Consider the following 24076-nt stretch of genomic DNA (forward strand, 5'->3'; position numbering starts at 1 on the left):
AAGTCACATTCCTGTTTGGCTTTTTCCCTTTCCTCAACCTGCTTCCTCCACCCCCTTCCTGGTTTCTCTTGGAGGGACTTAAAAACATAGCCAGGCTGCTTTATGGGTATTGGTATTGACCTTGGGTGGTGGCCATGTAATACATATCCACTGAATGTGTAGGGGATTCTAAACTCTTGAGATATCCTTGGTGAGCCCCGACCTTGTGCCCAGAAGAGCAGGGGTGGCAGGACCAGGCCGGGCCCACGTGTGCACTGCTTCGCTCCAGGCCACGTCCATGAAGCAACGATGAACATGACACAGACACAGAACTTCCCCTCGGATGGTTTATTTTATTGCTATTTAATCAGGCTCTTCCCCAAACATCTTTCGATCTCCAACATGGCCTCTCATCCAGAAAGTTGAAACTGTGCCCTGCTTCTTGCCTTCTTCACAAAACCCCCCCTTCCCTCTTACACAGAATATTTCAAAATAAAGATCGAAACAGGAACTTAGCTGAGTTGTGCAACACAGAAGTGTATCCTAGGCCTACATTTATAGAAAGTGGGGGGCGGGGAAGAGCAGTGAATCCACGGGGTAGGGGAGGCGTACACACTGAAGGCAGTCACACGGGGCAGGGGCAAACGAGATAATAGGTGTCTGAGTCCTGGGGGCTCCAGAATCATCAGAAACTACCAACTTCCCGATGGGAAGAGTTTTAGAAAAATCTATAACACACACTGTTTCCACAGGGGAGGCGTTCACTTTCCCTTAAGGTAGACTAGAAAAAAAAAAATGAAAGAAACCCCAAACTCCACATTAACCAAACACACACACGCAAACACACACGACAAACTCTAAGTCTCCCGATAAACTTCAAATAGGCACTCTGGGGCTGCAGGTATCTGGGGCTTTGGCCCCAAAAGGCAGGGGGGGCACGACAGCTTCTGAAGGCTCTGGGGTCTGATCTGCCGGGTGGTACCGGCCCAGCTGGATGGGGAAGGAAGCTTGTTTGAAAAAGAACCCTCCACTTTTATCTAAAACTGTGACTTACAGGAAGTTCTGCGCCCTGTGCATTTCCTGAACGTAGCAGGTTGGCATTGCTAAAGAACGCACCCCTGAAATGACAAATGCTGGCCATTTAGATGTGACCATTGCATGTTGAGACCTGACCGGCTCCACAAAGCAGGGACAAGGTGCAGTTTGCTGCTAACCACCCTAGCCTCAGAGCCCGACACTGTGCCATGCACTTAGTAGGCATACAATAAATGCTTGCTGTTAGGATGAATGAAGTAGTACAAGAAAAATCCTGTTCTCTCAAGAATACAGAGGTATAATCTTTTCATTGGCTATAAATGGGCTCTTTTTAAACTCTCAAAGTGGAATTACACTTTACTTATTCTCCTGACATCAGCTGGCCCTACACTTTTCTTTTTTAGTTGAAACTGAGTCTTTTGTGGTTGAAGCCAGGGAATTAATCTAGTTCCGTCCAAAGGAGAGGGTGCTCAGCAAATGCGCTGGTGAACTTCTGTGGGACACACGGTCTGTGTGTAAGGCCAGCTGCTGGCCCAGAGCTGGCTGTCGGGCTGGAGGTTGGGCCAAGTCCTTACATGTTGACTCTAAGATCTGGGGAGGACAGGTGGGTCCTTCATTGTCTCCTGGGGGCAGGTCTGAGCCTGACTGGTGGTGAAAAGTCCTGGTTTAGCTGCCTGGAGGCATCTGGAATAGGAAGTGGAGGCAGGCAACGAGGGAGGTCAGGGACTGCCCAGAGACCAGGCAGCAGAAGGCTACGGTGGAGTCTGGGCGTCTTCATGCACTGCCCTCTTGGGCACAAGGATGCTGGTGTTGGGGGGGACCCAACATTTGGGGGAGCCTGTGTCCATCAGAAAGATGAGGTATAAGGAGCATCTTGAAAATGGAGAAGGCCATTCTGATAAAATCTGGTTCCAGGGAAAGTTCTAAGGTAAATTATTGGACCCTCAGGGAATGGGGAAGCTAGTCAATGGCGTGTGCGCTGCAGACAGAAAGCCAAGGGGATTTGAGCGATGCAGGGAAGGAATGACTAATTGGAGGCAGCCTCCTGGACACGCCAAGAGAGCTGAAACTGAAAATGATGACAGCAGTTCAAGGTATGTCTGGGGGGCCCCAGGGTCCCTTTCCACGGGATCTAACTTGACCTTCAGGGCGTGGCTACCAGAACTGGTGATCCCAGAGCCTCCAGAACCTCCTTCCCTTCTCCCCTCTTTCAGTTTTGGACAAGAGACTGGGCGGGGGGAGCTAAGGGAGACACTTTGGGGGAATGATTTGGGTGCACAGGTTTTGCTTCCTTTTTTGTTTTTCGTATCAGGGTTATATGGACACTGGCCAAGTGCACAGCTGTTTTCAGGAAGGACAGAGTTGAGGCTCACAGGGGTGACGTTCGTTGGTGGATGCTGGGGCCCTTCTGAGAGATGACAAGGTACAGATATCCCAAATTCCTCCCCTCTTCCTGAAAGGGCCCCCAGTGGGGACAGTAGTCCCTTGTCAAGTCCTTGCCAGGCAAGGAGAAGCTCTGGAGGGTTTAAGGAGTCTGGAGAAGGAAGGGAGGAGGGAATCGCCAAGGCACCTGTGGGCGTAAGCCCCGACAGCTGGGTCTCCTCTCTTTGGTGATGCAAGTGCCTGCCTTCGGCTTTGATTGCTGAGGTAGCCACTTCAAAGAAGCCTGTCTCCCATAAGCATATTGCCGGCCACAGGCCTCGATAAAAAGCGAGGCTTCTCCCTCCCCCAGTCTCCTTTGTTTTAGAAACAAAGGTTGGTTTGGTTGGTTTCTACAGCTGACCATCTGGGCCCCTGGATTTTCCTCTTCCTGTGCTTTAAATTCCAGCTCTTGTGTTTTAAATTCACCAATAAAGAGTGAGCCCGCAAACGCTAGCCAACTCCAAAAAAAGCAGAACCCCAGGTCCGTGCGGTCTCTCTCTCCCTGTGACCCCTCTGTGTGGCCCCAAGTGTGCCATGTAATTTCTAGGTCCTGTAGGCAGGAATCCTCCCCCCCTCCCCCCCAAGTTTCCTGACAGTTATTGTTTAAGGGCATCTTGCAGTTGTAAGAACCGCGAGGGCCGGTCCAGCCCCGATACGGATTATCAAGGGGCTGAGACCCGCACACGGCAGCCTCCTGCAGGTCAGGGCACCATGTGCCACCACTTGAAGGTGAAGGGCTTCCTGCGGACATTGGTGCCGCAGTGGACTTCGCCCAGAAACTTGTGGTAGGCGGAGATGTCATCCACGAAGGTGCAGCAGAGGCCCAAGGGCTCCAGCAGGGAGCGCACGTGCGTCTCCAGGCAGCAAACATCCTCCACCTGAGGCCCGAACGGCTTGGGGATGCCCAGGTCCTTGTCCAGCACAATCATGTTCACCTGCCACGGGGGTAAGACACCAGTTCTGTTTAGTGAGCAGCTACTACTCTCCTGGCCCTGTTCTAAGCTCCTTCCCAGCTACCCAGTAAGTGTTGTGATTATTTCCACTTTACAGACGAGGAAACTGAGGCACAGATGGGGCTAAGCAACTCACACACGGCAGAGCTGAAGACGGAAACCAGGCAGCCTACCTCTGCACGTACGTGTAGGTATATGTGCATGCATACACACGTGGTGAAATGTGTACACATTGGCGTGTGCATGGGTACTTGTGTGTGCACATATATGTATCTGTGTGTGTGTTCTAACCTCCCTCCTTCTCAAAGAAGACTCTCCTGTATGACAAGGATCCCCTCTCCCGCCCATAAAGGTCCTTTTAACCCAGAAAGCACTTTCCTATCTGTTAAGGTAGAGGATTTCCAGGACCCAGTGAGGCAGCGAGGAGGACCATTCTCACCCCTGGAAGGGAACGCAGCCCAGAGACGACAGGTGCCTGGGACGGATGAGCGAGGCCACCCAGCAGCTCAGCCGGGGGAGGGGACCTGGACTTCCCGACCAAACAGACTCTGCCGAGGGGACCTTGTGGATCCGGCTGCCCCCGATTGGCCCGGACGAGGTTTGGGGCCCCGCGGGGCTCACCATGTTTGGGAAGTAGGCTCTGGCCTGGCGGTGCTCATCCATCTTGAACAGGGCGGGCAGGTCGATGATGTCCTTCTCTGTCAGCCCCAGCTCCTTCTTGAGGATGTCACGGTTCCAGTCCAGGCAGCGCTGGGGGAGGGGGACCAAGGGAGGGTGGGCAGGTCCGAGGACCCTCCCGCCATCTTCATCAGCCCCGCTCCTGTCTGCAGCGTCAGACCTTGGGCCCCGGCACCCCAGGGAGACTTCCGGCCCTCACCCAGCACCCCACCGCCCCTCCAGTGTCCCTCCCACCGGGCTCAACGGTAGTGATGAAAGAGAGCAAGACAGAAGATCGCAGAAATGACGCTTTCAGGTAGAAACGAGATAGGGACTCAGAAGGCGGGGTCCATGCACAGCAAGCTTAGCTTCCGACTTTAGTCCAGGAGCAAAGCAGGGAGGCGGGACGGGAAGCTCATTGAGGCCCTTCCCTCTGGCGAGTACCCTGAACCCTTGGTCATTCCCTAGGGAGCCCTGAGGGTGTGAGAGGTGCCATTGGTGGCCCCCCCCGGGGCCTCACCTGGAAGTACTGGTTCTCTTGCACGAGACTCTCACTGGACAGAATCTTGTTAATGGTGATCCTCTTGCTGCTCATTCCGCCCAAGCCTGTGGAGGTCAGAGGTCACAGGGGACAGTCCAGCCTCAGGTGCCCAGCCTGGGTGCTCCCCTCTGTCAGCTGCCTCCCCCCCCCCAACCCCAGCTAGTGGGGTAATAACTGCTGGGAGGAAGGAGATGGGGCTGGGGACAGGGAGGGGCCCAGGGAGGTAACCCCAGGGCAGCGGAGGGCAGCACGCACTTCTTTCTCCATGGGGGGCCATGTTGTTTGGGACACGGAAGAGGTGGCTTGCTTGCTCTCTGGCCAGAGGGTGGGGGGTACAGGTGGGTACCTGGGTCTCCCCTCCCCCGGAGCTTGCTTCTAAGGACAAGCCGCTGACCAGGGTGAGTGTGGCAAAAAACCAGAGGCACCTGTCATGTGTTCTAGACCTGCCTCACGCTCAGCGCCTGCCTGCAGCTGTCCCCTCTTCCGTACATGGCTTTCGGTCTGATTAATCGTGCCTGGCACTCGTCGAGAACCTGCTACGAGGCAGGCACCCTTCCAGATGTTTTACATGGGTCAACTCAGGAACCTTTCCTACATTCCAATGGGACAGCTGTTAGCATTAAAGATGAAGAAACTGAGGCACAGAGGAGTCCTATGGCTTGTCAAAGGTCTTCTAGCCTTGGCAGAACCCGTATGCAGACCAGGCAGTCTTATTCTAGAACCTAAGCTATTAATTCTTCTTCTTCTTTTTTCCTTTTTTGTGCCTGATCTGGGAAGAGTCGGCTGGTCCATTGCCCTTCCCAATCTTGCAGGCTGTCGGGCAAAGAGACTGGAACTGTCATACCCTGTACCCGTGCTGCCTCCACAGTGCCACTTGGACCTGTCTGTATGAAGATAATGGCTCCTATATCCCATGGGTAGCTTTGGGGTGTGTCTACCATATTAAGAAGGCTCCAGAAAATCCAGACTCATGCTGGCCAATCCAAGAAAAAATTTCCCATTGGTTGGGAATTTAAAAAAAGGATGGTGGTCTTAAATTGGCTCTGTCTGTCCTGGCCCACAGTCACTATCAAGAACACTGCCTTTGCATACGGAGGGCAGCGATGGACATAAGTATCTATCAGCCTTAGGAACGCGGGCTTTTGGGAGTAAGTAGACAGGAGATATCAAGCTGCAAAGTGACAAAGAGTAATTTAAGAAAAACATGTAAGAAATTGTCACGGCCTCTCTAACCTGGCTCACTGTCTCCAGCCGATCAGCTTTCCCTCTTGCCATGATTAATTCAAGAGCACACCTAGTCTCAGTCTTCGTCTGTCCCAATTAAGTGAATGCCTAAATTAGGCAGATAATTTCTCACGCTGGGACTGACAGGAATGATGTCTGGCTGTACATCATGTCGATCTAGTCCCACTTTTCTTCCTGTCCCCAAACTGCATTATGTATATTTTTGTCTATCTCCCTTTTCTTGTTTTTTAAAAAATTGTTTAACATTTATTTTTGAGAGACGGAGAGACAGAGCATGAGCAGGGGAGGGGCAGAGAGGGAGACACAGAATCCGAAGCAGGCTCCAGTCTCCGAGCTGTTATCCCAGAGCCCGACGCAGGGCTCGAACTAACAGAGTGTGAGATCATGACCTGAGCCGAAGTCGGACGCTCAACTGACTGAGCCACCCAGGCACCCCATCTGTCTCCCTTTTGAAGTGCCTCAAATCCAGATCACAGGTCAGTTAGCTCTCTTTTGAGTCTGGTGCCATTTGAAGTGCTGAATGAGCATTTCGCACGGCCGCTGAGAGTAGGGAGTGGCGGACAGCTGAGGACCGTGATGGTCACAAGAGGCCAGGTCTGCTTCCCACAGCGGTGATCTCACAGCCTGGAGCCATCCAACACCCAGAAAGTGGAGCCAGCTGCTCAGGAGCAAAGTGCTCAGCTGCCCCCTCCCCCTGGGCGTCTCTGGGGGCTCAGCTCCCCATTCCCTGCTGAGGTCCCGTGGGCACTCACCTTTGAACATGAAGGCCTCCCCGTGACCCTCCCTCTGCTTCTCTCGGAAGAGCTTGTAGCAGGCCGAGGTGCTGGCCATGAGCATCCGGAATTGCTGTGGAAGAACATCCAGAGGGACAGTGTCAACAGAGGGGAGGTGGCCGAGGAGCATGAGGGAGCCCCCGGGGGACTCGGAGCCCCGTCTGCTGTGGCCTCAAGCCTCCCCGTGCCTCCCCTGTGCTGAGTGGCACAGACCGCCTGCCAGGATTTTCTCTGCAATGCCATCGAGTCAAAGATCAGAGTCCAAAGTGGCTTTGGGCAGAATGGAAGAGCTTCTCCAGGCTGGGCCATTTGTATAACAATCCCACTCCTTTCACTTCAGAAGACAAAAGAGCCCCAGGGCTGCACCCCAGAGCTCTCTAGAGCATTACAGCAATACAGTAGCCCCAGCACTGTGATTATGGGACCCTTGAACTGTGGCTAGTCTGAACTGAGATGTGCTGTTAAGAGTAAGAGGAACACCAGATTCTGAAGCTGTGGTATGAATAAAAGGATGTAAAATCTCTCATTAAAAATGTTTACATGGATTCCATGTTGAAATGCTAATATTTTGGTATATTGGGTTAAAAATTGACCTGCCACAGCGACAACGTGCAAACTGACTTGAGCCTACTTCCTTCTTCCTCTGTGTGGTCCACTTCCTCTAGATCCTGCCCTCTGCTGACAGGAGCTGGTAGTACATGAGTTCTCCATTATCCTGCTCCCTGGGGCCTCAATGGCCGGCTCACCTTTGTGCCTGGGATGGGGACGAAGGTCATGAACTCATCGACGTGGCCCACGGTCAGCCAGTCGGAGTAGAGCTCCACGGGCGCCTGCACCTGCTGGGCCTGGAGGAAGTCCCGCACCACCTTGGTCATCCTCCGACCACCGGACCTGGGGTAGGGGCGGGGACCAGGCAGCTCTTCAGGGCACTTCCCACTGCGCCTGCCTCACCCGAGGGCCTGCAGGCGTTCACCTCTGCAACCTCTAGCCTGGATCGAGGGCGACATCAGCGAGAGGCCCAGGAAGGAGCCTGAGCCTCAGGGCTGAGAGATTCCGGTGTAGGTGCAGGAAGGCGTGTGTGCCCAGCGGTAAAGAAGGAGGCCTTCGCTGCAGCCGCGGCCTATACGAATGGCATGGAGCCCAGCCGTCAGCCCCTTCAGTTCCCGAGGGTGTCGATGGGTATAAAGAGACCAGCGTCCGTGCTCAGGGGTCTTGCCCACCCTAGCCCATGAGCCTCTCTGTTACATTAACTTCTACTTACCTTCGATCTTTAATCAGTTCAAGCAACACCTCCTCCAGGAAGCACTTCCTGACTTTTAGACTCTCTGAGGTCTTCAATCTCCCCAGTACCCTTAGTCTATTACTCCAGGCCCTCACAGTGGCCAAGAAATTCCTCTCTGATCTGGCTGCCACCGGGATCTGCTACCAGCCTTCTTCCTTGTTCTACTTGCTAAGCTGGCTCTCCCCGAAGGCTTTGCCCTTACTTTTCCTTCCATTTGAAATGCTATTTCCCTCTGATCTACCCATGGCTGCTCCCTTCTCACTCAAGCTTCAATTCCCAAGTCACGTCCTTAAAACCACGAGAGCTAACTTTACTCTTTACCACGTGGCCTTCTTTTTTCTCCTTCGTTGCACTTATTAGCATCCAGAACGATCTCATGTATTTGCTGGCTCCCATGCTGATTTTCTGTACTCCTCCTACCCTAAGTGAAAAGTTCCCGAGGGCCAGGGCTTTGTCTATTTGGCTCACTGCTGTATCCCTACAGCCTAGAACAGTGCCTGGCAGGGGAGGCCCTCAATAAGTATTTGTCTCTAAGGAGCCCTCCCTGAACTCCCCAAGGGGGAACCTATCTCTGGGTTCCCCTGGCCCCATAGCCTTCTTTCTATCACTATATATGTCCCTCCTCTGCCCCTGCTATTTCATGTCTGTGAGTTCTACTGCCTTCTTGAAGGCGGGGCCGGACGTCATGTTTAGAACACCATGGCTGGCACTTGGCTGGTACGTGGAAAATATCTGGTGAATGGAGGGTGGCGAGGAGCTAGACAAATGGTCACTTCCTGGCCAGTGGTTTCCTCCCAGGAGGTAGAGCATCCCATGCAGCTCAGAGGGACTTGGTGCCCAAATCCTGGCTGATCCCGTATGTGCAGGTTCCTGGCAGCCCTTTTGTGAAATGAGGACCGACAGTACTCACTCTTCCCACTGAATGTCCTGATCAAGAAAGAATCTGCCTTTTCACTGGGAAGTGAGTCACCTGGGGAGGGAGTGATGGTGGTACGAACCGGTGAGGGAGCCAGGGATTCCTGCTTTGGGGTAGGGCCATGTCTCCTCTGCCCTCTTCTGTGTGTGGGCACCCCAAGGACTTATTGATCCTCTCCCACACTCATCCTCTATCAGCTGCCTTCTATGGACTCCTTTGTCCCTTCCCTACCTGGTTTATAGTCTCACTATACGCCCTCCCGTTTAGGGAAGAGCTATTTATTTAGTTTTATATTAGATCCTAAGTCATGCTAAGATATAAAGGCTAACCTGGTTTTATTTCTAAGAGTGTCTGTTATCTTTTCAGAGTTGAGGAAGGGATTCATTCTCCCAGTCGATCGCTCCGCGTGTGAGCGGCCCAGGCCACTCCTAAAGAGAAAGAGCGACTTCCCCACCCCCGCTCCCCGCGCCGCACCCTGACTTCTCTTACAGAGGAAAGCTGCTCCCAATGAGGATCCGGCCCAGAGGGTACGTCTTGCCGTTGACGGTCACTGGTGGACTGACCTCCAGGTTCCCAAAGGAATCAAGGCTGGTAACAGGCTCATAGAGGGGCTCCCGGGTCACGTAGCCGAAATCTGGGCCCTGGCACGGGGCACACACCCATCATTAGTCTCCTGGAGCCAGGGGTCCTCAGCCCCCCAGCTCAGCCACCACCTGATGACTTACTCTTTCACCACCTTCCATCTGCCGCCATGGGCACTTAGTGTCTAGACGCTTGCCCACGGTCTTCTTATTCCCACCAAAGAGCAGGGGCTGGGCATGGGGAGGCTGGGTTTGTGAGCACGTTGGTGTAAGGGTGGGCATGCACAGGTGTGTAGGAGTGTGTGTGTGCACTGGGTCTCTGCACATGCCTCTCTCTCTCTCTTTTTTTTTAATATTTTTATTTCTAGGAGAGAGAGAGAGACAGCGTGAGCAGGGGAGGGTCAGAGAGAGAGGGAGATACAGACTCTGAAATAGGCTCCAGGCTCTGAGCTGGCAGTCAGCACAGAGCCTGACGCGGGGCTCGAACCCACGAACCGTGAGATCATGACCTGAGTGAAAGTCGTACGCTTAACTGACTAAGCCACCCAGGCGCCCCATGCCTCTCTTTCTCAGACACAGAGACATATTGGTGACTTCAGGGTTAGTTCACCTTCTGTGCTTTTGAAATCCCCACTCATTGCTTCATTTATCTGACCCTCAGTTTCCCAATCTGTAAAAAGAGGCATCCAATAGTAGATTGTATCATTGTTCCCAGAAACTCACTACCCTTTTCCTGGTAAGAAGACCTTGAATCCTGAGTCACTGCTGGTAGGTGGTATCTCTCTGTGGAAGGAATAGAAATCCCCGCCTAGGGTTGGACTTGATCACGTGACTTTGGCCACCGAAATGTGAGTGCTACGCAGGCCAGTTCAGAGTAGAAGCTGTAAGATCCATTGCATACGCCTGCCAACTTTTTCTCTTCTCCCTGTGCTAGGAGAATGGCATTTCCCCGGCTGGGGCTGCCCCTGCAGCCTGGGTTCTAGAATGGGGAAGGTAGGAGGAAGCAGGTCTGCGGATAACCAACCAACAGCCCATACTGAGTGCAAGCACTACGCAGACCAATAGTTGTTAGCCACTACGATTTGGGAGTTGTTTGTTACTGCAGCCTTACTTTGTAAAAGCAGACCGATACATGAAGGAACGACAGATAGGCGACATATAGACCACACCCCCAGTTCCTAACCAACCGTATTTGTTCACTGAGCCCAGAGGTAGCCTCAGAATCCTTCTCAGCACAGAGCTCCGACAAACTAGAGGTGGCACATAATATCACCCCAGGGACTCTTGAATTTTAAAGCTCCTTTCATGACTTTTTGGTGAAAAAATAGGGGCCTTGCTTGGAAACTTGCACTGGGGCTGGGACTGAGCTTGCCTGACAAAAATTCTTGTGTAAGAAAAAAAAAATATCATGGGGCGAGAAGATGTGACTTGTCCTGGGCCAGCGGAGGGCTCAAGGGATGGCCGTGCCCAGTGCGGTGGGTGGCTGCAAGCTTAGCGCTTTCTCGCCCGGGAGCCCCAGATGGCAAGGCGTGACGTGCCGGGCGCTGGAGCAGCTGGGTTTTACGGCATCACACAGGCGAGCAGGCACGCGGCATAAAGCTGGGTTTGGCCCGGGCCTCCGGGAACAATGCAGCCCGGAGCCTTGGAACCCGGCCGGCCTGGAACACTGAAGGCAGGTGGCGACCCGGGAAGAGGCCGAGAACAAGAGCTGGGAGGCCTCGGTTCTCATGCCTGCGGCAACCGCTGCTGATTTGTTTCTACCCCTTGCAGCGTGGGAAGAAGTGGACAGTCCTCACCAAGGGTGATGTCCAAGGCCATGGACTGGTAACCGTAACGCCGGCTGATAATGACCATTATGTCGGGTGCGGCACGATGCCTCATACGTGCCTTCCATCTTCACAACAATACCGTTTCTACCCCCATTTACAGATGCGCAAACTGAGGCTGAGGAGGTTAAGCGGCTTGCCGCTTGGGGTGGGGGGAACAAGATGCGAGGCCAGGCTCTACCATCTCCCCGCGGTGAGGGCACCAGGTTAGGGGAGGTTCTCAAGAAGTAGGTGTGACCCTGTGAACCTCTCAGGACTCCAGGACAGGCTGCCTTGCATGAGACCTTGGGAAAAGCCCCCTGACCTACCCCCTCTGCTTCCTGCTCTGTCCAAGCCTTCCCTGCCTGTTCAGGGTGGAAAGTGAAGACAAAAGAGACAGGTTTTACTCTGCCAGTGGTTCAGGGTGTAAGTGGGCTGGTAATGGCCTCTAGAATCAGGGAGTCCGCTTGCTTTTAAAAAACGTGTAAACTGGGGCACCTGCATGGCTCGTTGATGTCAGCTCAGGTCACGATCCCAGGATTGTGGGATTGAGCCCTGTATCAGGATCTGCATTGTGGAACCGTCTTGAGATTCTCCTTCTCTCTCCCTCTGCCCCTCCCCCACACTCTCTCTCTAAGCAAAAACAAAACAAAACAACAACAAAAAATACACATAAACTAAAAACCACAGCTTCAGTGAGCTTGGAAGTTGGAACCATGATTTTTGACAATCGCTTATCTATAGTTTTCCTCTTTGGAACTTATTTTTCTGCAAGCCGGGGCTGGGGCAGGGGCAGGAGTTAAGGCCCCTGCCCTGTCTCTTTCCCATAGTTCCCATTTCCTGGGAGGAAACTCTCCTATGAGAAAACTTTTTATCTAGGGGGGATCAAAAAGTCATGTCAGGGTATAGCTTTTCACACCTGCCTTCCCAAGTGCGCGCAACTGATAACAACAGTACATTTATTGAGCATGTGTGGTGTGTCAGGCCCTGGGGTAGTGTCACACTCTCCTATGAGAACATTCTTCAAGGACGTGACCTTGGAGGTCTCTATCCCAGCTGATGCATTCTGCAGAGAAGATGGAGGTGCTGGGCAATAGACGAAATTGTCAAGGATGCTCAAGGTCTCCTGGCCATTCTGTGTAATTAGAGCTCCCCCCACCCCTTAGGCCGACGTGGCGCTCAGCATCTCACCAGCAGCTGCTTCATTGGGTAGTCCTTCAGGTATCCATCTCGGGGGGAGTCCAGGACCACAGGGAAGCCTTTGTGGGGGGCCTCTATGTAGCCAAACTCAACTTCATCCTGCAGGGACACCGAGGAGAGCTGTCAGATGAGCCAACCTCCCCAGTTCTCTTCACTAGCAAATAGTGACAGTGGTCCCTTACATATCCTCCTTCAAATAGTCTCTGCACACTCCAAACATTTTTGTTCTCATATCTTAAATCACAATCAGTAACATCCTATGTACATTTTCTTGCAAGGAACACCTTTGTTTGAAGTGCATTCTGTATATATATGTTGGCTTCTTTTTGGCTGTTGTATAGTACTCCATGTTAAGGCTCTCCCAATCGTGCCATATCCCAGTCCCCCGTTAATGAACATTTAGGTTGTTTTACAGTCTTTTGCTACTATCAGAAGCAGTGCTACAGGGCATTAGCTTATACATGTATGTCTCTGTGCACATGTGCATGTATGAGCTGGTAGCAGAACTCCCATAAAGGAGCTGCGGGGTGCCAGGGCACTGACGTGAAGCCAGCTCTTCTTGCATAGCCACGGGCCACACCCCTCCCAGCCCGGAGTTCCTCACCTGGATCCAGCGGTCACCTCGGTTTACGTACTGGAAGCAGACCTTCAGTTCGCAGTTGGTTTTCTCAACCAGGTTCTTTACCTCTTTCAGGAATAAGTAATTGTCCTTCATGCTGAGAAGTTTGGGGAAGAGAGGGAGGCCAGAAGGAAGGGTGAGGAAGGACAAGGGGCCAGTCCAACCTCAGTGGCGACAAGCAGCTGGCACCTCTGGGCTGTGCTGGGCAGACGAGGCCACCAATGTGTCCACATTGACCTTTGCAAAGGGGGAGCCAAGGCCAAGCAAACTGCTCTGCTCATGGCGTTTGCCAAGGTCACAAACAAATAAAACGAGAAAGGGGCCTCTTGCCCCCACCTTCCCAGATTTCCAAAGAAAAGCTATGTCTAGCCTAGAGGCAGGGGACAGGCCCAGGGCCTCAGGGTCCCATTTGTCATGGCCGCCACCCACGCAGGCATTGCTTTCCCTGGTTTCTCATCTTGCTGCACCTGTCTAGCACATAATAGATGCTTGAAAAAAAATGCTGCATAAAATGAACTGAATACGCATTGGAGGTTCCTAACCAGACAACGTGGGCACGAATGAGAAAAGAGGGGCCCTGAGCGGCTCAGTGTGTTAAGCATGCAACTTCGCCTCAGGTCATGATCTCATGGTTTGTGAGTTCAAGCCCTGCGTCCGGCTCTGTGCGGACAGCTCAGAGCCTGGAGCTGCTTCGGATTCTGTGTCTCCCTTGCCCTCCTCCCCTCCCCCACTTGTACACTGTCTCTCTCTCTCAAAATAAATAAACATCAAAAAAATTAAAAGACAAGAATGAGATAAGAAATGATGGCTATTCTATTTAAAGCACCAACTGTACCAAGCAAGACCTTGGATTAATACTTTGCCTGCTCTGTTTAATGCCCACAGTGACTCTGCGATGTCAGCATGTCAGAGAAACGGAGGCACAGGGAGGCCCCGTGGGTTGCTCAAGGTCACACAGATGGTAAATGACAGAGCCAGGATCTGAACTCGGGTCTGCCTGCCCCCAAAGCCCCAGCTTCAGCCCCGTTGCTTGCTTACCAGCACACGAACACTGACAAGGGAGGCAGGATGTTGGGGGTCATGATCCACGGAGCAATCCGGAACACCACGGTGTCCGTGAAGATGGGAGTCAGGGGAATCTCCTGGGCGTGGGACAAAGGAGGGGATCACAAAGTCTGGCCAGGGTGCCTTTCACGCCTGCCTTGTAAAGTGGGTGAAACTGACAACCATTCTACACTTGTTGAGCCTTTGCTGTGTGCTGGGTCCTGTGGTCCTATCACATATGACATCTCGTTTCTGCCTTATTGCAACCCCGGGGGGGTTCTACAGGTGGGGAAACTGAGTCACAGACCTCTAGTCACAGACCTGTTATGGAGCTGTCCACAGTCACGTGATCTACGAGGGGTAGAGCCTGGATTTGAACCCAGGTGGTCAGGTTGCTGCAACCATACTCTCAACCACCATCGGATCTTGCTTCATCAAAGTCCTCTTCCTGAAACTGGCCCTCAGGCTGGCCGAGCCAGCCCCGGGCCTTCCACTTCTGCTCTGGGCACCTTGTCCTTTTCTACAGGTGACCGTTTTCAATGTTTGGGGGAATCTTGCAAAGTCTAGATTGTTCTTTAAGGAGAGGTTCAGAAAGCTTGTCTGGAGCCTGAGGGAAAAGAAGCGAATTCCAGGGTTCCTTTGTGTAGTTGGCTTTGAACAGCTATAGGAAACGGGCACCTGCCCTTGGTGGAGAAGGTGGGGGTGGGCGGGGCTATGGGCCTTGCCCGCCTTTCCTGCCTGGGTCTGCCTTTTGAATCTCTGCTGGTTTCCGCTGGTGGCGGGGAGGTGGTAGGGGGCTGAGACCCCCATGGTCAGGCTACTCCACGCACAGGTGGGAGCAGAAGCCCTCTCCTTACCCTGTTCCGCTAACACCACCTTTCCTGCCTTTCTTCTGAGGGAACTGAGGGCGCACTGTGAATGCGTTCCTACAAGCCTGGCTGCTTGCAACCAAAAGGAGACACTTCTGCCGTTTGTTTTATCCATGGGGAAACGAAGGCACGGGGGGCAAATTCACCTGCCCCGTGTCCCAAGGGCTCGAAGCTGGGCAGTCGGACTCCAGAGCCTGTTCTCATAAATCTGAGCTAGATGCAGCCTCGCCTTCTACAGAGTCCTCTGTGTCCTGGCCCGCGGTGGTCTGGAACTGACAGCGGGGAGGGCAGACCCGTGTGGGTGGTGGGGGGCAAGTGGGTCTCCAAGCTTGGGCCACCCCCTCTTGGTGCTTGGAGGGGAGTGGAGCACAGTGGGGCCTCAAGACTGGCCCTCTGGAAGGACTCCACCCGGTCCCAGGGTTGGCCCGTCATGGCGGAGGCCGGGAGCCCTCACCTCGGCCATGTACTCCAGCAGGCTGACGTGGATGGACACCAGCCCCGGGAAGCCCTCGTCGGGAAAACGCAGGCCTTCCACGAAGAACAGCAGCTCCGCGGAGCCGCCCGTGTACTTGACCACGTGGTAGAGCTTCTGGCGGCCCAGGATGTGGACATAACGCTGGCCGAAGAAAGGGTCTGGAGGGAGGAGGGCCGACGTCAGGTCCCCGCCCCCACCAGGGAGGGCAGGGGTCAGCGGGGCGGGGGACAGGATGGCAGTGCAACTGGTCCTCTAGACACAGGGAGAAAAGCACAAGCAGAAAATGCCACCAGGAGGGCCACGGCCTGGTCGATGTCGCACTTGAACGTGGTGCAGAACCAGACAACCTCTCTGGCTTCGGGCTTCCTCGTCTACAAAAGGAGCTAACTCTCGCCTGCACGTCGAACACAAAATGGGAGCAGATGATGACTGAGCAGCTAGCGGTGTTGAGGAAGGATATTACGTTCCTACGTTACAGGCAAGGAGATCGAGTCTCGGAATGGGGATGTGGCTTGTCTGAGGTCACACAGCCAGGAAGCGGCCAAGCTGGGACTCAAACTCATGTGTCATTCTGAACCCCAATCTCCCTTCCCCATTAATGAACAAAACACCGCGGTGTCCATTTGTACCCCAAATTCCTGTCTGTGTAACAGAAGTCAGGTTGGCGGGAAGACCCGTGGCCTCTGGCTGTACCTCCCGTGGCGGGGCAGGCTTCTCCAGTGCTGAGCCCCCACCGGAGGCCCCCAGCTCTTCACAGTGCTCCTCCCTCCCCCGGGAACAGTTGTTCCTTTCCTTCCAGGCCTTGATTTGTGTCCCTTCTGGGAACTCTGCCCAGATCCCCCAGAGACCGAGCCAGGGGCTGTGTGTGGAGCCTCTGCGGCCCCCTCCTTGCCCATCACAGACTTTCTGAGGGAGTGTGATCTTGGCATTTAGCTGTTGGCCCTGAGAGACTGTCACCTAGGGGCAGAGACAGGCCGGCTGGGCCCAGTGCCAATGGAGCGTATGTCGATGTTTAATAACAATCTACCGAATGAACCAATGGCTTCCACGCCACGCCCTGTAGATTTTTCTGGCCAGAGCACATGTACTGAATCACTACTGTGCTCCTAGCATGGGCAAGGGCGTCTGGGGAAGGATAGAAGTGGTCAGGATGCGGCATCTCTCTCTGCCTACGAGACATTGGCTCTGTCTCAGCCAATGAGAAGATAACGCGGATGTGGGACACGTCATAAATGAGCTGCAGGAGAGAGATCCCGGCTGGTAACGGCGGGGGGGGGGGGGGGGGGGGGGGGGGGGGGGGGGGGGGGGGGGGGGGGGGGGGGGGGGGGAAGGGAGGGAAGCATGTGAGCAGAGGAAGGGAGACTTGGAGATGCCCTTGAGGGTGGCAGGGGTGGGATGCGGCGAGGAGAGGGGATACTTGCATCGCCAAAGGCATGGAGGTAGGACCCTATCCAGAGCTTCCAGAAGGAGTTTCTCTATCCCCTGCGGAGCTGGAAGGGCAGAACCAGGTTCAGCTTAGTGCTCATCATCAACAACAATGGTGACGATTAATGACCAGTCACTCACGGGTCAGAACATGTAACTGGGATAGTCCTGGTTCAAATAGGGTGCTTGATTAAAACTTGTAAATTAAGGGGCGCCTGGGTGGCTCAGTCGGTTAAGCATCGACTTCGGCTTACAGTTTGTGGGTTCGAGTCCCGCGTCGGGCTCTGTGCTGACAGCTCAGAGCCTGGAGCCTGCTTCGGATTCTGTGTCTCCCTCTCTCTCTGCCCCTCCCCCACTCACACTCTGTCTCTCTCTCTCTCAAATAAATAAACATTAAAAAATCTTGTAAATTAAATGGAGGAATCTCCAAAGCCCAGTTTCAGGACAGTTCGTCATATTAGGATAATACGCTCAACTAGATCCTGGTTATACATCTGCTGAGGGCAGGTTCCCTTTGTGAAGGGAGTCTGAGAGACCTGGGTTCAAGTACCGTTCTAGCTTTACAAGCAGTGAAACCTTACGGGGTTCACTTAACCTCCCCGAGCCTCAGTTTACCCATTTGTTAAGTGGGGATAACAAAGGTGACGTCACAAGGTCATCGCAGGATAAAATGACACAGCATCAGCAAGTGAGGGAAACCCAGTAACCTGGGCAACCATCAGTCACACAGCTGGACCTGTTGGCATCAATATCACAAGAGCCCGTGAATGAGTTGGCACAGCCCTTTCTGCAAACCTCAGGGCCTTTTCATTGAACGGCTTATGAACAGAAGGCAAAGAAATAACACTTCACCTCACCTTGCCTTGCATGGGCCCCAGAAATGAGGCAGATAGATTCAGACACTGGACATGCCAAGGAGCTCATCACGGCACGACACAGAAGCAGTGGCGTGGGCCCTGAGCACATCCTAGCCACTAAGTAGATCCAGACGGTTAAGAAAATTTTCTTCCAGGGACACCGGAGTGGCTCAGTAGGTTGAGCGTCTGACTTTGGCTCAGGTCATGATCTCACAGTTTGTGGGTTCGAGGCCCGTGTCCGGCTCTGTGCTGACAGCTCAGAGCCTGGAGCCTACTTCAGATTCTGTGTCTCCCTCTCTCTCTGACCCTCCCCTGCTCACGCTGTCTCTCTCTCTCAGAAATAAATAAAAAATTAAAAAAAAAAAAAAAAAAAGAAAGTTCTCTTCTAGGCACTCAGACCCACCCATACCCCCCCCGGGTTGCACTTGTGCTGATGCTCAGGAGAGAGACCTCAGGCCCAGAAGCTGACTTGTCTTGGCAGAAAGCCCCAAAGCTTCCCCAGGGCTCTGGGCAGCCAGGCATTCCACCTGGGCCTGGATAGGGAAGGGGTCTGGCCAGGTAGCTGGGTCAGGTGCAAGGACACCTTCTTGCCCATTGGCATGTAGGATCCTCCCTCTAATGGCCCGCAATTTATATGTCTCTCTTTCTGGTGACTTGGGTCGGTGCCAGGCATTTTGATTCCTCAGTGGGAACAGTCTAGCCACTGTCCCAAGGACCCTCCTCTACCCCCCCACCCCCGCCCTGTCCCCAGCTTGGCGCAGGCCCCCTGAGCACAGCTGGCTCTCTCTGCAGGACCAGACAATGGCCTTCTGTGGAGCAGCCACATGCGTGCCAGCCACCCTGACCTCTCCTTGGCCCTAGGCAGGGCCCTACTGGCCGGCGCGTGGTATGGTTTGGCATAACCCTTCTGCTCACTTTGGAGCCATTCCACCTCCCAAGGAGGCTCCTTGAAAGTGTGACCATCCAGGGGGCGCCTGGGTGGCTTAGTCGGTTAAGCGTCCGACTTTCGCTTAGGTCATGATCTCGCAGTTCGTGGGTTCGAGCCCCGCGTCGGGCTCTGTGCTGACTGCCAGCTCAGAGCCTGGAGCCTGTTTCAGCCTGTGACTCCCTCTCTCTCTGACCCTCCCCTGCTCACGCTGTCTCTCTCTCTCTCCTAAAAATAAATAAAACATTAAAAAAAAAAAATTAAAAAAAAAAAAAAAAAGAAAGTGTGACCATCCAGCCTGGTTTGCCTGGGGCTGAGGGGTTTCCCAGGATCAGGGATTTTCGGTGTTAAAACCAGGAAAGTCCTGGGCGGACTGGGGGCAAGCTGGTCACTATGTCCTTGTAGGAAGAGGTCAGGCCCCACCTCTGGGGTCCTGGGGCAGAATCTGAAGCTGGAGCACAGACACCTGTGTCTGCCTGACGGCACTGGAAGCCTCTGCCTGTGGCCATGACTGTGATGAATAATCATCAGAATAATCCCAACAGAAGCAGCACGCGCCCCCCCGCCCCCGCACAGAGACAGTCCGTGGGCCGGCTACTGCGCTGAGTGCCTGATGCCTGTTTGGTCCCCACTGTGAGCAGGGACAGGAGGGTCTGTCACTGTTCCCATGTCCCAGATGAACCCAAGGCGTGGGCCCGTGGGTAGACTCGCCGAGATCCAGGGTTTGAACCTCCCAGGCTCCAGCGCTTCCTCTTGGGGCCCCTGGGCCCCCAGCCCAGCTCCCGGCCCTTGGGGGACACAGGTGACACACCACATTCATGTGACACAACCCAGTCTCACCCACAGCCGTGCTCAGATTTTCACAAACCCTGAAAACGTTTGCCCGGCAGAAAAAAAAAAAACTGTCACAGATGGATTATTCCCTTCCCTCCATCTGTTCTTTCCAAGATTCCACATTTTGTGGAAAATTGTTCTGGAATCACTGCTGTGTCAGGAATGCCTCCCCCAGTCCCTTGCCCCGCAGGACAGCAGCCCAGATAAGGCAGACCCGGGAACGGAGTCTCAAGGCGCTTGTCTGCTCGGGGCCCATCTCATGTGGGGCCGCGATGTGATTATGGGGCCGGACGGCAACCCACTCCCCTTAACAAACAGGGCCCTCTCGATAACGTGCAGGTGACACTACGAGCAACTCATCCCACGTCACGATTCAATGTCACGGTCGAGAGGCGCAGGTGGGGGCCCTGCCCCGGTGGAAGCCCCATTTGCTGTGGCAACCCTGGACCGGACGGGGTAAACATCAACATCTCCGGCCCCCTGGGGCAGCAGAGCCGGCCTGGCTCTGGGGATATTCCAACCTGCGTGAGGTCACCAACCGGGCCCAGCATGGATTGGAGGCAGGACAGGCCCTGGGCGGCAGCTGTCCACTGCTGTCCCCATTAAATCACTCCCTGCAGTGAGGGTCCAGGGCCCCCGTGACCAGCTCTTCGTGGCCACTGCCCTGGTTCTAGGGAGCCTGCCCAGAGGCGGGCTCCAGAGGTAGGGCTGGAGATCCTGGGTCCCCCAGAGCGCCGGGCACACAGGGGAAGCCCCACCCTGCATCATGGCAAATCGCAAAGCAAAATATTTTGCTGAGAGAGCTTTTTAATATATAAATCAGGTCTTGACAGTCTCTTGCTTAAAACCCTCTAATGGCTTTCCACTGCACTCAGAATAAAATCTGAGGCTTCTCTGCATGCCCTGGCTCCCGCCCAGATCGCTGACCTTGACTCCAACACATCCCCCAACTCTAGTCTTCCTTTAGCTCCTCCCACGCTCTGAGCTGGTCCACTCCTCTCTGCTTTGCATGTGCTGTTCCCTCTGCTTAGAATGCTCTTTTCTCAGCGCACGAATGGCTGGTTCCTCCTCACTGTTGATTTGGGTCTCAGCTCAAATGTCACCTGCTCAGAGAAGCCTTCCCAGACCACCGGGGCTGGCGATGCCTCACCTCTGCCCGTGATGTTCCCTGTCACTGTGTATTATTGTTCCCTACTGTGAGGACTAGGTCTGTGGCGGAAGTACGTTCCCTACCGAGCGGGGGCCCAGGGGGCCCTGTCACCATCAAGAGGAACAAGAGCTCAGTTCTGCAAGGATGCCCAGAACCTCCTTGGAGACCCTTTAGAAGTTAGAAGGCAGGTGGGGCGCCTGGGTGGCTCAGTCGGCTGAGTGTCTCACTTCCGCCCATGTCGTGATCTCACGGTTTGTGAGTTCGAGCCCCGCATTGGGCTCACTGCTGTCAGTGCAGAGCCTGCTTCGGATCCTCTGTAACCCCCTCTCTCTGTCCCTGCCCTGCTTACATACGTACACGCCTTCTTTTGAAAATAAATAAACATTAAAAAAAAAAAGTTGGAGGCTGTTCTCAGCTCCAGAGAATCTGAGATGGGCAGAAAACATGCAGGGAAGTGATGGGTGGGTATTATGAAGGCTCTGGAAAAGATGGACCTCGAAAGCCCTTCCCCCGCTGGTTCATGGGGAAGAAGGGACTCTAGGCTGTACACAGACCTGCATCGCTACCAGCTCCTTTGCGGGAGGAGAGGCTTATCCCTGGGGCCTCCTAAGTTCACAGGACAAGAGTGCTCCCAGTGGCTATTTCTTTCTTTCTTTTTTTTTTTTTTAAATGTTTTATTTATTTCTAGGAGAGAGAGAGAGAGACAGCGTGAGCAGGGGAGGGTCAGAGAGAGAGGGAGTCACAGACTGAAACAGGCTCCAGGCTCTGAGGTGGCAGTCAGCACAGAGCCCGACGCGGGGCTCGAACCCACAAACAGCGAGATCATGACCTAAGAGAAAGTCGGAAGCTTAACCAACTAAGCCACCCAGGCGCCCCTCCCAGTGCGTATTTCTAAGAGGCCGACCCTGGCCATCTCTAGTCACCTGTATCTGCAGGGGCCATAACTGCTGGGGGGCGGGGCGCGTCTGGGGAGGGTGGAGGGCAGAGCTGGGCCCCTGTGAGGACAGCTCAGTGAGCACCGAATGGATGGAAACTTTCGGAAAGGCAGGGGTCACTCACTCTCCACGTAGAACACGCCCACTTTGTCCGAGTCCGTCATGGAAATGTAGAGAACGATCTCGTACCCCGCCGGGAGGTGGTCTGGGCCTTTGGTCCGCAGGACCATCTGGGACATGTCCTTAAGGTCTGTGGCGGGCAGGGGGCGGGGGGACACCAGGAGGTTAGAATTAAGACGTGTGGCTGGAACGTTGGATCACAAATAACCTATCACTTTTCCCATCAAGTCAGAAAAAACCCCCAACATGTGTGTTGTGGAAACTATAGAAAAGCATAAAATGTGGTTATCACCTCCAACGCCATGATCTCCTATAACCTTTTGGGAATTTCCTTCCAGTCCGTTACCTAGGTGTGTGTGTCCGTATAACTCCTAAAAAACATGGTTCCAGCTGAACCACATTCATGGCTTTGTCTTCTGTTTTGTGTTTTTGTTTTTGTTTTTAGCAAGAGTGGCTATTTGAATCCCCACACCCCGGGGGGCTGAGGGGCGCTCCGGTCCCCGGGGGGCTGAGGGGCGCTCCGGCCTCCGCCTTGACCCAGCCCAGGACAGAACACCAGGGTTTGCATTGCTCCGCCCTGCCCCCCACCCCGAGCGCGGGGCCCGCTGGTACCTTCCTTGCTGTAGACCTTATTGTCGCTCAAATCCTCCTTGGGCAGCCAGGGTGTGTCTCGGTCACAGTTCACCAGCAGGATGGCCCCCTGGCCCTCAGGGCCCCAGGTCCAGGATGCCTGCATTGGCAGGGGGTCAGGTCACTGCCTTCTTGTCTACCTTCTGGTTTCCGGTGCCACTGCGGACGCACGGGCCACCGGAGACCCAGCCCCGGGCTGACAGGTGAGAGCAGCCAGCACTCGTCAGGGGGTGGGGGTGACCTGGCAGATGCGAACCCCACATCTGACGCCCGGAGAGGGTCAGCGGAAGCTCCGGAGGTTAGCTCAGGGAGGGGACGGTGGCAGAGACAGGAAGTCTGACCGGGGCCTTTATGAGTCTCGTGGCTGGTGTGCCTGTGCCTGGAGAAGGTGGAGGCAGGCGACAGAGGGAGGCCAGAGACGCCAGCAGGAGCGACGTCCTATGCTAGGCTCTCAAGTCCCTGCCGGGGATCGAGGGCGGGTGGGGGATGCCTGGAGGGACGGACACCCAGCTGTTTGCAGACATGCTGAGTGCTCCGAATGGGACCTGCAAGGTGATCCGCTCTCTATGGTGCGGCCAGGGCTGTTCTGGAACAATCTCCAACCCGATCATGTTGCCTTCCTGCTTTGAGCCCTGCCAGGGGCTCCCTGTGCACTTAACAGCCCCAGTCCCTCACCGAAGGCTGCAAGGCCAGGTGAGACTGGCCGGCTCGCCTTCTGTCCCCCCCCCCCGCTCGCTCCCCCCGCTCTCAGGCCTGTGCCCGTCGGCATCCCTGTGCTCACAGCACCGTCTGTCTCCCCTAACCTGGCCAGCCCCCCACTCCTCCTTCTGGTTGGGGCATGGCCATCAAAGGGAGCCCTTCTGATGCTCCAGTACCTTACACGTCCTTTCTGGGGATGGACTTGGGACAATTGTGATGAAACGGCTACTCACGTCACTCTGCTTACTGTGCCCCCCCTACCCCCCCACCTTGCCCCCTTCACTGGATGGTGTGTGTCCCCAAGGCAGTGGCGGCCTTTCTGTCACGCGGCCCTGGCACCTGAGCAGGAATATCAGAGGTGCCCAACAAATACTTATGGGACAGGCGGAGGAAATGTGCAACTTCACGGGCCCAGATGGAGAGAGCCTGAGTCCACTCGGGCCCACGGGGACTGGGCGACTTCACCAAGGCCGCAGAGGTCCTTGGGGGAGACTGGATGCCACAGAGGCCTCCGTGGAGTCTACTGTCACGTGGCTTGGCCACGGATGCAGACTGGCCGTCTCCTGGCAGCCGGCTGCCTCCAGGAGGCAGGGCCGGGGTAGCGCCCATGGAGGAGCCAGGGGGGAGGGGGCTCCCTGGCAGGAGGGAGGCCGTCCCATCTGGAGACATACAGAGTCTGGGGCTGGCTGCCAGGACCCAGGCTTCTCTCTGGGCTATAATCCTTGAAATTAAAAAAAAATTTTTTTTAATGTTTTATTTATTTCTAAGAAAGAGAGAGAGACAGCATGAACAGGGGAGGGTCAGAGAGAGAGGGAGGCACAGAATCCTAAGACAGGCTCCAGGCTCTGAGCTAGCTGTCAGCACAGAGCCCGACGCGGGGCTCGAACCCACGGACCGTGAGATCATGACCTGAGCCGAAGTCAGACGCTTAACCTACTGAGCCACCCAGGCACCCCTGTAATCCTTGAAATTTTTAAGGTGCCCGTCTACATATAATTTAAAACAGGCTTTATGTTGTTTTTATAAAAGTAACATACGTCCACGGCAAAAATGTCAGGGATGTAGAAGGGGAGGAAATGGAAAATAGGAGTAAACCGCCTGGATA

The 24076-nt window shown here is 54.5% G+C and overlaps 1 protein-coding gene across 2 annotated transcripts in view; it reads right to left on the reverse strand.

Annotated features, from left to right (window-relative positions):
* Nucleotides 1-306: 306 nt before the first annotated feature.
* PADI2 (peptidyl arginine deiminase 2) overlaps nt 307-24076 on the reverse strand; it is a 46900-nt gene continuing 23130 nt past the window's right edge. The window contains exons 5-17 of one of the 2 annotated variants that reach the window (XM_039228969.1): nt 22255-22372; nt 21647-21772; nt 15376-15554; nt 14047-14150; nt 12994-13105; nt 12381-12488; nt 9529-9615; nt 9293-9444; nt 7352-7496; nt 6585-6678; nt 4567-4652; nt 4011-4139; nt 307-3371 (exon numbers count right to left, since the gene is read on the reverse strand). In XM_039228969.1, coding sequence (XP_039084900.1) covers nt 3138-3371; nt 4011-4139; nt 4567-4652; nt 6585-6678; nt 7352-7496; nt 9293-9444; nt 9529-9615; nt 12381-12488; nt 12994-13105; nt 14047-14150; nt 15376-15554; nt 21647-21772; nt 22255-22372 — 1674 coding nt within the window. In that variant the 3' untranslated portion in view covers nt 307-3137. The remainder of the gene's footprint in view (nt 3372-4010; nt 4140-4566; nt 4653-6584; nt 6679-7351; nt 7497-9292; nt 9445-9528; nt 9616-12380; nt 12489-12993; nt 13106-14046; nt 14151-15375; nt 15555-21646; nt 21773-22254; nt 22373-24076) is intronic. The other variant, XM_039228970.1, reaches the window with a different exon arrangement.

Source organism: Hyaena hyaena, unplaced genomic scaffold (genome assembly GCF_003009895.1).
Source record: "Hyaena hyaena isolate Hyena2069 unplaced genomic scaffold, ASM300989v1 scaffold_35, whole genome shotgun sequence".
Classification (NCBI taxonomy): Eukaryota; Metazoa; Chordata; class Mammalia; order Carnivora; family Hyaenidae; genus Hyaena; species Hyaena hyaena.